General features: G+C 42.1%; 1 protein-coding gene across 1 annotated transcript; it reads left to right on the top strand.

Annotated features, from left to right (window-relative positions):
* Nucleotides 1-485: 485 nt before the first annotated feature.
* pygl (phosphorylase, glycogen, liver) lies at nt 486-13,098 on the top strand. Its single transcript, XM_079635245.1, has 20 exons — nt 486-769; nt 1,405-1,506; nt 1,580-1,658; nt 1,818-1,921; nt 2,676-2,810; nt 2,889-3,000; nt 3,355-3,437; nt 3,608-3,745; nt 3,839-3,931; nt 5,074-5,220; nt 5,346-5,509; nt 5,597-5,711; nt 5,799-5,900; nt 6,219-6,366; nt 6,523-6,581; nt 7,050-7,191; nt 7,712-7,919; nt 8,085-8,219; nt 8,302-8,368; nt 12,736-13,098. Exons 1-20 carry the CDS (start codon nt 527-529, stop codon nt 12,922-12,924), a joined length of 2,565 nt encoding a protein of 854 aa, XP_079491371.1. The 5' UTR covers nt 486-526; the 3' UTR covers nt 12,925-13,098.
* Nucleotides 13,099-13,795: the final 697 nt, after the last annotated feature.

Genomic DNA, 13,795 nt, shown 5'->3' with positions numbered 1-13,795 from the left:
GCGAAAATAGTTTGTGCAAAATGTGTGCACATTTGCTATGGTCAATTTTTTTTAGTAATGGTTATGTATTTAATCAGAGTAGTAATGTGGTTTAATACATGTTTTATATTTGTTATATGCCTATTATATAAATATATATATGTCTATATTTTCCCACACATTTCATATATAATATAAACTGAACACATATGTGTGTGAGCTGCATTTTTATTTTTAATAACTTAAAATCCAGACAAAACCACAAAAAGGATTGTTCAATTATTCAATTAAAATACGTAATGATTATCCAATTCAATTTGATGGATTTTATTACTATTAATTAAATTGCGTAAATAAATAAAGTCTTAATTTGTTTGAGTATGGACGTCACGTCATTGATTGAAATACATTATGTTAAAAAAAAAAAAAAAAAAATTCAATGAGAGAGGGAGGGAGAGACTTTCTGTCCCTCCCTCTGTTCCCCCTATAAAAATATGGGGCTTGTGACCCCCGTGCGCTGCGCTCGGTGTAACCGGTGATCTTCAGGATGGCGACGCCTCTAACGGACCAGGAGAAACGCAAGCAGATCAGCATCAGAGGGATCGTCGGTGTGGAGAATGTGGCGGAGCTCAAGAAGGGCTTCAACCGGCACCTGCACTTCACGCTGGTCAAAGACAGGAACGTCGCGACGCCGCGGGATTATTATTTCGCGCTCGCGCACACGGTGCGGGATCATCTGGTGGGTCGCTGGATCCGAACACAGCAGTTCTACTATGAGGCCGACCCGAAGGTGAGTCAGGGGAAAAAAGTCCCATAAAAAGTCATTTGGTATCTTTGACTATTATTAGTGACTATTTGTAATTTTGCCAAAGTTAAAATGTTTTGCAATGTATTGAAATAGGCTGTAATTTCAAAAATATTTACTTGTAATAAGTATTCCAATAACCTTTATTGGAATACAAGCAAAAGGGTAATGTGATTTTGAACTGTTCTCGAACCACCAGGTTGTTAAATTGTCAGTCAGATTAATCTTGACAGGTGCATACAACTTTAAAACATGTATTACATGTGTGATGTCAAGTTTTATGGATGAAAATAAAGTATTAGTTCCAGCTGTTTGTGATTTAATAACAGGGTTCCAACTGCCATGGCAAATATTAGGGAAATATATCATGGAAAAGTTAAAAAAATAAAATTTTATAATAATTTTAAAACGAAAAATAATCATACCTGTAGCTATTATTTTGTTCTAGTTATGCAAAGCTTTTAATCAATATTATTACAAATGGAAATGTATAGAAGAGTAATATAAATTAATGTCAAAATGTGCACCTAATGCATAATCCAAGAATGAAGTTTCTCTAGAAAGACTGTTTGATGTGTGTGTGTGTGTGTGTGTGTGTGTGTGTTTGTGTGTGTTTTCAGCGTGTATATTACCTGTCGTTGGAGTTCTACATGGGTAGAGCGCTCCAGAACACCATGATTAATCTGGGCCTGCAGAACTCCTGTGATGAGGCCATCTACCAGGTGAGAGAGAACAAAACACTCATCCATCCATCTGTGCGTCTGGCTGTCTGTAAACCTCTCTCTTTCCTTCTAGCTGGGGTTGGATATGGAGGATCTGGAAGAGATGGAAGAAGATGCCGGATTAGGCAACGGAGGGCTGGGAAGATTAGCAGGTCAGCTCTCTCTCTCTCTCACACACACACACACACACACACACACACACACACACACACACACACACACACACACACACACACACACACACACACACTACAAATAATAGCATGATCTGAAGTTAATGGTGATATTTACTGTGTGTGAGCGACCCACAGCTTGTTTTCTCGACTCCATGGCGACCCTGGGTCTGGCTGCTTATGGATATGGGATCCGATATGAGTATGGAATTTTCAACCAGAAAATCAAAGATGGCTGGCAGGTGAATTTGATGGCTGGCAATAGAATATTTATTTTCTCAAAAAAATAAAAAATAATTCAGAATAGGCTACATAAAAAAATATATATATATATTTTAAAATCAAAATATATATTTTTTGATAAGTTTTAGTTATTTATAATTTCTCAAATATTAGTATTATCTTCTGATTTATATACATATATATATAAAAAATATATATATATTTTAAAATCAAAATATATATTTTTTGATAAGTTTTAGTTATTTATAATTTCTCAAATATTAGTATTATCTTCTGATTTATATACATATACAAATTTTGATAAAATATAACATTTTATATTTAAAATATATATAAACAAGTTTTATTAGTTGCTTATATTTTCTTATATATTTATATATATTTATTATACTTTCAATCTAATCATGTTAAATTTATGTTTTAAGAAATACATTTTGCATTTACACAAAATTGTGGGTAGTTTGCAGTACATTTTGTAGGTCAGCGTCTGCATAAAAATCAATGCATGTGGGCCAGGAGTCCATTGCGTTTGTGGTCACTGGCCTGTTGCATGTGAGCTTGCTGCAAAGCTGATAATACTGAACCAATAATGAACCAATAAGGATCTTGTGCAAGCAGTAGTAGGTTAATAAGAAACAGTGGCTCAATTTATTTACAAAGGGAATACACACACACCTGAACTTTAACCTGACCTAGATCTGAGCACCATGTCCTCCAGTGCAGATTGGTCATCGCTGTATCACTGTCTGTTAGGTTGAGGAAGCGGATGATTGGTTAAGGTATGGTAACCCCTGGGAGAAGGCCCGTCCTGAGTTCATGCTGCCTGTGCATTTCTATGGCCGTGTGGAGGAAGAGGAGGGAAAGGAGCCGAAATGGGTTAACACACAGGTGTGAAAACCGCTACAGGCATACAGAACATGCACTCCCACACCATGGCCAGGTTTGTAATGCATGTTTGTGGTGCAGGTGGTCCTGGCAATGCCGTACGACACGCCAATCCCTGGCTACATGAATAATACGGTGAACACCATGCGCCTGTGGTCTGCACGCGCTCCCAACGACTTCAATCTCCGAGACTGTGAGTCATTCACACAATGGGTCACCAATACAATTTATCTGACTTTTTTTTTATAATTCCTTATAAGACAAACACTTGAAAATCTTTGATTAATAAAATCAATATAAAATCATAATTTAACCTATTTTTTGGTTTTATTGTGATGCAGTTATTACACCATATAATGTAGCATATAAAAATAGATTTGAATAAAAAATGTACAACTGCCTGCATGGATCAAATCAAGCCTCATTTTCCTCATTAAATTATTCACTTAGAAATATGTCATATTATGGAAGCAAAATAGGTCGTGAACTTAATGTTATTGGAATTTATTTGTAATAATGTAATGATGGATGTTGTTTTTTTTTACAGTTAATGTTGGTGATTATATCCAGGCAGTTTTGGACCGTAACTTAGCAGAAAACATTTCCCGCGTGCTTTATCCAAATGACAATGTAAGTTTGATTTCAGCCTCTTTGAGGCAGATTGAGGTTTAAATGGCTTTTCTGTGTTTAAACTGCATTCATTATTGTTTGCAGAAAATTAGGTTTCATTTATCCAGTTTAAGCTGGTCAGAAATTATCTCACATTTCTTTTGACACTTTGCAATTGGTGGGTGTTGTAGTTTTTTGAGGGAAAGGAGCTGCGTTTGAAGCAAGAATATTTCGCGGTGGCAGCAACTTTACAAGATGTGATTCGCCGTTTTAAGACCTCAAAGAAAAACTCCTCTGGACCGTTGTCATTTGACAGCTTCCCTGATAAGGTCAGCTTTACCACACACAACCGTTTTAACTCATTTAAACTTTAAAGGCAGTCGCTGCATGCATTTGTGTGATTCTTCATGTCTGTGTTTCAGGTTGCTATCCAGCTAAATGATACTCATCCTGCCATGGCCATACCTGAGCTGATGAGGATATTTGTGGACATTGAGAAACTGGACTGGGATGCAGTAAGATTCATAAATCTAAGATACACTGTGACAGCCCATACAACATGCATACAGATGTGTTTATCATGTGTTTTAATTGTTCAAATCTTGAGAAAACACAAACTGAAGTCCAATAAGTTAGAAATTATGAAGTCCAATAAGTTAAAAACTATGTATAAGTTAGGCAAACACCATTACATTGACGAGCACAAACCTTAGTAAATCACATTGCGTGACTCATTTAAAGGGGTGGTATAATGCCCTTTTTACAAGATGTAAAATAAATCTGATGTCCCCAGAGTGTGTATGTGAAGTTTTAGCTCAAAATACCCCACAGATATTTTTATATAGCATGTTGTCACTTTTTGAGGGTGAGTCTGTCCCTTTAAATGCAAATGAGCTGCTGCTGCTCCCGCACAGAGGGCGGAGCTTCAACAGCTTGTGTCCTTTTACCTCACACAGACATGCACTGAAAATTTTAAAAATGTTGCCTTTTATGTTAAAACTGGAGTCAGATAATGATGGAGAGACTCAAGAAGAAGTGACAACATATAGAAGCAACAGGACATTTCTGAATGGTTAGTTGATGAATTTATGTAGCTTATGTGAAGTTATCTCCTAGTAATCATTGATTTGCATATTCTGTCTTGATAATCTATAAATCGTGTTCTGGGGGCGGAGTTTATGTAAATGTTAGGGTTGGTGGTGTCACTAACCTGGGAGGAATGTTGTGTAGTTCCCACCAGCTGTTTGTTGTAGTCCTTAAAATTTTATTTAAAAGCAATATCTCCCTTTGCTTTGAACTTTGAGCATCGTAACTTTGCAGATGTTGTTTTATGCTCAAACAGCAACATTACACTAACTAAAGTTAGAAATCATATTCAACCATCCCTTTAAATACTCTCCTCCCATACATTTTGCTCCTGAAAGGGAAACTCCTACAATTGCATATGCTTTAAGGTCAGCCGCAAAAATAATTAATTTTTCTAATTTTTCACTTTGTGTCTTTAGTAAATCCTGACAGTAATTTTTTTTTAAGCCAAAAGAGGGTTTGCGCTGGCGCAATCTGGCCCTTTGGTTGTTTTTTTGTACATTAGACAGTATGTCGGATTTGTCAAGGCAACATGATTACTCAAAGTGAGTTCTTCTGTGTGAGCGTCTAGGCCTGGAATATCACTAAGAAAACATTTGCGTACACCAACCACACGGTTCTGCCTGAGGCTCTGGAGCGCTGGCCGGTCGAACTGATGGAGAAACTTTTACCCCGACACCTGCAGATCATATACAAGATCAACCAAACACACCTGGATGTGAGTACACTCCAAATAATAGAGGACTGGCCATTTCCTTTGAAAACCCACATACACGAGTAAACCTAGCATTAATGTTTATGTACTGAATGCATGTTTGTGTGTGTGTGTGTGTGTGTGTGTAGCATGTAGCATCTCTGTTTCCAGATGATATGGATCGAATCCGCAGGATGTCTCTGGTTGAGGAGGGAGAGGGAAAGCGAGTGAACATGGCTCATCTCTGCATCGTGGGCTCACACAAGGTCAATGGAGTCGCTGAGATCCACTCAGACATCATCAAAAGAGACGTGTAGGGCTTTCTCTTTCTCAAAACCCACAACTCACAAACACACAATCCTACATGCCATCGCTGATTATTTTGAATGCATTGATATAGATTCCGAGACTTCAGCGAGCTGGAACCAGGGAAATTTCAGAATAAAACGAACGGCATCACGCCGCGACGCTGGCTGCTCCTCTGCAATCCAGGACTCGCTGATCTTATTGCAGAGGTCCAACATGCATACACATGTTTTTCTCTTTTTATTACATACTTATTCAATTCATTTCATATGGGGTTTTTTTGTGTTCGTTTGTAGGCTATCGGTGAAGAGTATGTAAAAGATCTGACTGAGCTGCAGAAGCTGAATGATCTGGTTGATGATGACGCCTTCATCCGAGATGTATCCAAAGTCAAACAGGTCAAAACACACACTCCTCTCATATCAATGCATTTGGAAATCTTATACATGTAGATTTGAATGGCCAAGTTGGACAGTTTAACAGCTTATCACTGGGGCAGAACCCTTTAGGGACACTTAGCTACCCCTAAAAAGTGCATATTAGTACTTACTCTTTCTGCCCCAGTGACAAGCTGTTTTGGACATTTTTTTTTTTTTTGACAGTCTTTATAAAAATGTTCCCCATGTTAGAGGTTTTCGGTGGGCATTACTGACTCCGATGAATGGCATTATTCTTAGTCAGTTGTAGTTCATCTTTTCACATGTTTCTGTGTGTAGGATAACAAGCTGAAGTTTGCACAGTATTTAGAGAAGGAGTACAACGTGGACGTAAATCCTGCATCCATGTTTGACGTCCATGTGAAAAGAATACATGAATACAAACGACAACTTCTCAATTGCCTCCACGTCATCACCATGTACAACCGTATGTACACGCACAAACACAAAAACACACTCGCACAATTTTTAACAGCTAAAGTGGGGGGGGGTTCGAAAAGCATTCTCCCATGTAGAAGTAAACTTTATTATTTACTCTCTTTGACTAAGATATTGAAGAATTTTTCAACCGTTTTACACACAGGAATCAAGAGGAGCCCCACGAAACCGTTTGTGCCACGGACTGTGATTATCGGGGGCAAGGTAAAACAAACAACCTTTTCCAAACACACTCGCATGCACTGATTTGCAATATGTACACTACCATTCAAAAAGTGACAGTAATATTGTGAAATATTATTAGAATAGTTTTCTATTTGAGTATATTTTAAAATGCAATATATTCCTGTGATTGTATAAAGCTGAATTTTCAGCATCATTAGTTCAGTCTTCAGTGTCACATGACCCTTCAGAAATCATTCTGATATGCTGATTTGGTGCAACTGTGAAAACAGTTGTGCTGCTTAATATTTTTTTGGAAAACCATAATACATTATTTAAAGAATATTTTGATAAATAACAGCATTTATTTGAAATATAATTCTTTAATTATCAAGAATTCGAATTAATTATCACTTTTGATCAATTTAATGCATACTCGCTAAATAAAAGTTATTTCAAAATAAAAAATAAACTTTTGAATGGCAAGTTTTATTATGTTTGTTTCTGCAGGCTGCTCCTGGATATCACATGGCAAAGATGATAATTAAGTTGATCACCACAGTCGCTGATGTCGTCAATAACGATCCTGTGATTGGCCGTAAACTGAAGGTCATTTACCTGGAGAACTACAGAGTGTCACTGGCAGAGAAAGGTAACTACGGTTTAAAGGAACACTCCACTTTTTTGGGGAAATAGGCTCATTTTCCAACTCCCCTAGAGTTAAACAGTTGAGTTTTACCGTTTTCGAATCCATTCAGCCGATCTCCGGGTCTGGCGGTAGCACTTTTAGCATAGCTTAGCATAGATCATTGAATCTGATTAGACCGTTAGCATCTCTCAAAAAAAATGACCAAAGAGTTTCGATATTTTTTCTATTTAAAACTTGACTCTTCTGTAGTTACATCATGTACTAAGACCGACTGAAAATGAAAAGTTGCAGTTTTCTAGGCCAATATGACTAGGAACTATACTCTCATTCCTGCGTAATAATCAAGGAACTGTGCTGCCGGTAAAACTCGAAAACGGTAAAACTCAACTGTTTAACTCTAGGGGAGTTGGAAAGTTAGCCTGTTTCCAAAAAAAAGTGGAGTGTTCCTTTAATAACTAAACTGGGTGTGGTATTTTCTGTGTATTAATGCAGAAATTCCTGTTCATCTGTGTTTTATGTGCAGTGATCCCAGCTACAGACCTGTCGGAGCAGATCTCCACCGCGGGTACGGAGGCGTCCGGAACCGGAAACATGAAGTTCATGCTGAACGGGGCGCTGACCATTGGCACAATGGATGGTGCCAACGTGGAAATGGCAGAAGAAGCGGGAGAAGAAAACCTCTTCATCTTTGGCATGAGGGTGGAAGATGTAGCAGAGATGGATAAAGAAGGGTAGAGAATGAGACAGAGATTAAATCGATGGAAATGGATGCTGAGTAAATGTCATTCAATCTTTGTACTTGTGTGAAGACATTAACCATTCCTTTGTGTGTGTGTGTGTGTGTGTGTGTGTGTGTGTGTGTGTGTGTGTGTGTGTGTGTGTGTGTGTGTGTGCAGCTATGATGCATTACAATATTATGAGGATCTTCCGGAGCTGAAACAGGCCATAAATCAGATTAAAAGTGGCTATTTTTCACCAAAACAGCCTGAGATGTTCAGCGACATCATCAACATGCTGTTCTATCATGATCGGTAAAACGCACATGCAGACACGCACTTTCTTTTTTTTTTATTCCAACATTACTCTCTCATCACTCAGAATTCTTTTCTCCAGGTTTAAGGTTTTCGCAGACTACGAGTCTTACGTCAAGTGTCAAGAGAAAGTCAGCGCTCTGTATAAGGTGAACATTATCACACATACTGCCTACCACACATGTCAGATATTCATTTAATGCTCAACAAGTTATGGCGGCTTTTGAACACTGCTTAATGAAGCTTCAAAACCTTTGAGAATCTTTTGTTTTGAATCAGTGGTTCGGACCATGTATCAAAATGGCCAGGTTACGTAATTGAACGAAACCAGGCTTTGTTACATCACGGTTTCGAACATTGGTTTTGATTTTTTTTTGTGGACAATAAGGGACAATAACCATTGTAAATAACCATTTAGAACCATTGCATGAAATTGTTTTAGCTGACCTCGGGTCAGTTTTATAATGTATGTTCAGTTTGACTTAATTTAATGAATTTTAATGAAAATGCATGTATAATAAAAAGGGACAGTAAGAAAATGGCCTAATCACAAATTAACAAAAGAACACAAATTATTCATATTTAATGTTATTTAATGATTTATAGTTTACATTTAATAGAAACATGGAAAACATTTATTAGTTTGTAAAATGTCTGTATGCATGTTCGAAACTGTAAATAATTTAATGTTTATTCAATTTCGAAAAGCTTTTTTACTATCACTACATTTAATTTCATTTAATGTCATTATTGAGTAAACTTTTATACTCATTATTTACATAACTTGTTATTTTATATATGGACTCAGGTCATAAATTTCCAACCCTAAGGTTTTTGTTTTGTTTGTTTTTTTAAAACAACAACCTGGTAGGGTCTCCCAAGGCAAACAGGTCCTAGGTGACGGGTCAGACTAAGAGTGGTTCAAAAAGCCCTTATGATAAAAATTAAATCGAGGACCGTGACGTCCGGTATGGCGCAGCCGGGGCCCCACCCTGGAGCCAGACCTGGGGTTGGGGCTCGTATGCGAGCGCCTGGTGGCCGGGCCTCCCCCCACGGGGTCCGGCCGGGCTCAGCCCGAAGGAGCGACGTGGGGCCGCCTTCCCGTGGGCTCACCACCTGCAGGAGGGGCCGTAAGGGGCCGGTGCTTAGAGGATCGGGCGGCAGTCGAAGGCGGGGGCCTCGACAACCCGATCCCTGGACACGGAATCTAGCTCTAGGGACGTGGAACGTCACCTCGCTGGCGGGGAAGGAGCCTGAGATTGTGCGTGAGGTTGAGAGGTTCCAACTAGAGATAGTTGGGATCACCTCTACGCACAGCTTGGGCTTTGGAACCACCCTCCTCGAGAGAGGATGGACTCTTCACCACTCTGGAGTTGCCCATAGTGAGAGGCGGCGGGCTGGTGTGGGTTTACTTAAAGCCCCCCAGCTCAGCCGCCATGTGTTGGAGTTTACCCCGGTGAACGAGAGGGTCGTTTCCCTGCGCCTTCGGGTCGGGGATAGGTCTCTCACTGTCGTGTGTGCCTATGGGCCAAACGGCAGTGCAGAGTACCCGGCCTTCTTGGAGTCTCTGGGAGGGGTGCTGGAAAGTGCTCCGACGCACTTCAACGCACACGTGGGCAACGACAGTGTTACCTGGAGGGGCGTGATTGGGAGGAACGGCCCCCCTGATCTGAACCCGAGCGGTGTTCAGTTATTGGACTTCTGTGCTAGTTACAGTTTGTCCATAACGAACACCATGTTCAAGCATAAGGGTGTCCATCAGTACACGTGGCACCAGGACACCCTAGGCCGTAGGTCGATGATCGACTTTGTGGTCGTTTCATCTGACCTGCGGCCATATGTCTTGGACACTCGGGTAAAGAGAGGGGCGGAGCTGTCAACTGATCACCACCTGGTGGTGAGTTGGATCCGATGGCGGGGGAGGAAGCTGGACAGACTCGGCAGACCCAAGCGTACTGTAAGGGTCTGCTGGGAACGTTTGGCTGAGTCTCCTGTCAGAAAGATCTTCAACTCCCACCTCCGGCAGAGCTTCGACCGGATCCCGAGGGAGGCTGGAGATATTGAGTCCGAGTGGACCATGTTCTCCACCTCCATTGTTGAAGCGGCTGCTCGGAGCTGTGGCCGTAAGGTCTCCGGTGCCTGTCGAGGCGGCAATCCCCGAACCCGGTGGTGGACACCGGAAGTAAGGGATGCCGTCAAGCTGAAGAAGGAGTCCTATCAGGCCTGGTTGGCTTGTGGGACTCCTGAGGCAGCTGACGGGTACCGGCAGGCTAAGCGAACTGCAGCCCAGGTGGTTGTGGAGGCAAAAACTCGGGCCTGGGAGGAGTTCGGTGAGGCCATGGAAAAGGACTATCGGCTGGCCTCGAAGAAATTCTGGTAAACCGTTCGGCGCCTCAGGAGAGGGAAGCAGTGCCCTACCACCGCTGTCTACAGTGGAGGTGGGCAGCTGTTGACCTCAACTGGGGATGTCGTCGGACGGTGGAAGGAATACTTCGAGGATCTCCTCAATCCCGCCGTCACGTCTTCCATTGAGGAAGCAGAGGCTGAGGGCTCAGAGGTGGACTCGTCCATCACCCAAGCTGAAGTCACCGAGGTAGTCAAGAAACTCATCGGTGGAAAGGCACTGGGGGTGGATGAGATCCGCCCTGAGTACCTCAAGTCTCTGGATGTTGTGGGGCTGTCTTGGCTGACACGCCTCTGCAGCATCGCGTGGCGGTCGGGGACAGTGCCTCTGGGATGGCAGACCGGGGTGGTGGTCCCTCTTTTTAAGAAGGGGGACCGGAGGGTGTGTTCCAACTACAGGGGGATCACACTTCTCAGCCTCCCTGGGAAAGTCTATGCCAGGGTACTGGAGAGGAGAATACGGCCGATAGTAGAACCTCAGATTCAGGAGGAACAGTGCGGTTTTCGTCCGGGCCGTGGAACACTGGACCAGCACTATACCCTCTACAGCACAGGTGTCAAAGTCAGTTCCTGGAGGGCCACAGCCCTACAGAGTTTAGTCCCAACCCTGCTTCAACACACACACACACCTGCAATTTTCAAATTAGCATGAAGGACTTGATTAGCTGATCAGGTGTTCTAAAAAAAAATTTGGGTTGAAGCTAAACTCTGCAGGGCTCTGGCCCTCCAGGAACGGAGTTCGACACCCCTGCTCTACAGGGTGCTGGAGGGTTCATGGGAGTTTGCCCAACCAATCCACATGTGCTTTGTGGATTTGGAGAAGGCATTCGACTGTGTCCCTCGTGGCGGCCTGTGGAGGGTGCTCCGGGAGTATGGGGTCCGGGGTCCTTTGCTAAGGGCTGTCCGGTCCCTGTACGACCGAAGCAGGAGCTTGGTTCGCATTGCCGGCAGTAAGTCAGACTTCTTCCCGGTGCATGTTGGACTCCGGCAGGGCTGCCCTTTGTCGCCGGTTCTGTTCATAATTTTTAAGGACAGAATTTCTAGGCGCAGCCAGGGGCCGGAGGGTGTCGGGTTTGGGAACAACACGATTTCGTCTCTGCTCTTTGCGGATGATGTTGTAGTGTTGGCCCCTTCAGACCAGGAACTTCAGCATGCACTGGGACGGTTTGCAGCCGAGTGTGAAGCGGCTGGGATGAAAATCAGCACCTCCAAATCTGAGGCCATGGTCCTCAGTCGGAAAAAGGTGGCTTGCCTTCTTCAGGTTGGTGGAGAGTTCCTGCCTCAAGTGGAGGAGTTTAAGTATCTTGGGGTTTTGTTCACGAGTGAGGGAAGTGATGGAACGGGAGATTGACAGACGGATCGTTGCAGCTTCTGCAGTAATGCGGTCGATGTACCGGTCTGTCGTGGTGAAGAAAGAGCTGAGCCGCAAGGCGAAGCTCTCGATTTACCGGTCAATCTACGTTCCTACTCTCACCTATGGTCATGAGCTTTGGGTCATGGCCGAAAGGACAAGATCCCGGATACAGGCGGACGAAATGAGCTTTCTCCGCAGAGTGGCTGGGCGATCCCTTAGAGATAGGGTGAGGAGCTCGGTCACTCGGGAGGAGCTCAGAGTAGAGCCGCTGCTCCTCCACATCGAGAGGGGTCAGCTGAGGTGGCTCGGGCATCTGTTCCGGATGCCTCCTGGACGCCTTCCTGGGAAGGTGTTCCGGGCACGTCCCACCAGGAGGAGACCCCGGGGAAGACCTAGGACACGCTGGAGAAACTATGTCTCCCGGCTGGCCTGGGAACGCCTCGGTGTCCCCCCGGAAGAGCTGGAGGAAGTGTCTGGGGAGAGGGAAGTCTGGGCATCTCTGCTTAGACTGCTGCCCCTGCGACCCGGCACCGGATAAGCGGAAGAAGATGGATGGATGGATGGATGGATGGATGTTTTTTTTAATTAGATTTTTTTTTTTTTTTTTTTTTTGTGTGAAACACAAAAGACAAAATTTTGATCTAAGAATCATTACACAGCTAATTTCTATGTATCAATGGATGTTAAGCTCCAGAAAATTACAAAAAGACTCAAAACGCTCAATTAAACTGGTCCATATTTCTCTGTCTGTGTCTACAGGATCCGAGAGAGTGGACTCGGGTGGTCATTAAGAACATTGCGGCCTCTGGAAAGTTCTCGAGCGACCGCACCATCACAGACTACGCCACTGAGATCTGGGGAGTGGAGCCCACTGACCTGAAGATCCCTCCTCCCAGTGAACCACGTGAAGCTCTGGAGGAGACCGCGCGCGCCTTGCGCAAGATCTGAACACGTCAGTGCAGTTATAGAATCGTGAGAAGACTTGTTAGAAGTTAATGTAATTACTTGGTATGAATACCATTTTCCAGTTTTGCTTTCAGTTTTTAAATGTTAACCCATGACTTTCTAAATGAATGTATTGTACTAGCAAAGAGCTAAAATAAAAATTAGGTTTTAATTCAACATTGAAGTGAAATGATTCATATAGTAGCTATCAGTCCTTATATTGATTTTAGGTATATTGGTGGTGGTTGAGGAGATTTATCCCAAATGTGTAAAACGCCTTGAGTGTTAAGAAAAGCACTATATGTTATTAATATTATTTATAAAAAAATATTTCAAAAAATGAGAAAATTAGTGAAAAAGGAGAGGGATGAGATGAACTTTAATAGTACAAAAGAAAAGAAAAGTTTTACCAAAGAGCAAGGGCTTGCAATGGCAAACCTGTGGGATATATTTCAAGGAACACAAAATGTATAAACTGAATGAATCACTGTAAGCATCTGACAAATAAATACACTATCATTCAAAAGTTTGGGGTTATTAAGATGTTTCTATTTAAAATAAATGAATACTAGGGATTAATTTATCAAAAGGGAGAGTAAAGACTTTTATATTTCAAATAAATGCTTTTTAAAAAGTAGCACCGTTTACACAAAAAACAAAGTCCCCCTAGTCAATAATTTTACCATTAAAACTCATCTTTGATCACCAAAATGGCATATTTAATAAAAATTCCTGTGAGAAATTTCCTCATGCCTTAAAATAGATTGATGGTAAATCTACACCAATCATGAATATGCAAATGAGCCCTGCCTCCACTCACTCATACAGGCTCCTCTACAAGTCAATATATCAGAATGGTTAATGTGTTTTGTTG

The sequence above is a fragment of the Phoxinus phoxinus genome (genome assembly GCF_949152265.1).
Source record: "Phoxinus phoxinus genome assembly, chromosome: 14".
Classification (NCBI taxonomy): domain Eukaryota; kingdom Metazoa; phylum Chordata; class Actinopteri; order Cypriniformes; family Leuciscidae; genus Phoxinus; species Phoxinus phoxinus.
This window is presented reverse-complemented; position numbering and strand designations above follow the sequence as displayed.

What these genes read in the sequence shown, in the direction of transcription:
- pygl (XM_079635245.1), top strand. Translation starts at nt 527, where the DNA reads ATGGCGACGCCTCTAACGGACCAGGAGAAACGCAAGCAGATCAGCATC. An exon ending in ACTATGAGGCCGACCCGAAG is followed by an intron (nt 770 to 1,404) that starts GTGAGTCAGGGG and finishes GTGTGTTTTCAG; the next exon opens with CGTGTATATTACCTGTCGTT. An exon ending in AAATCAAAGATGGCTGGCAG is followed by an intron (nt 1,922 to 2,675) that starts GTGAATTTGATG and finishes ACTGTCTGTTAG; the next exon opens with GTTGAGGAAGCGGATGATTG.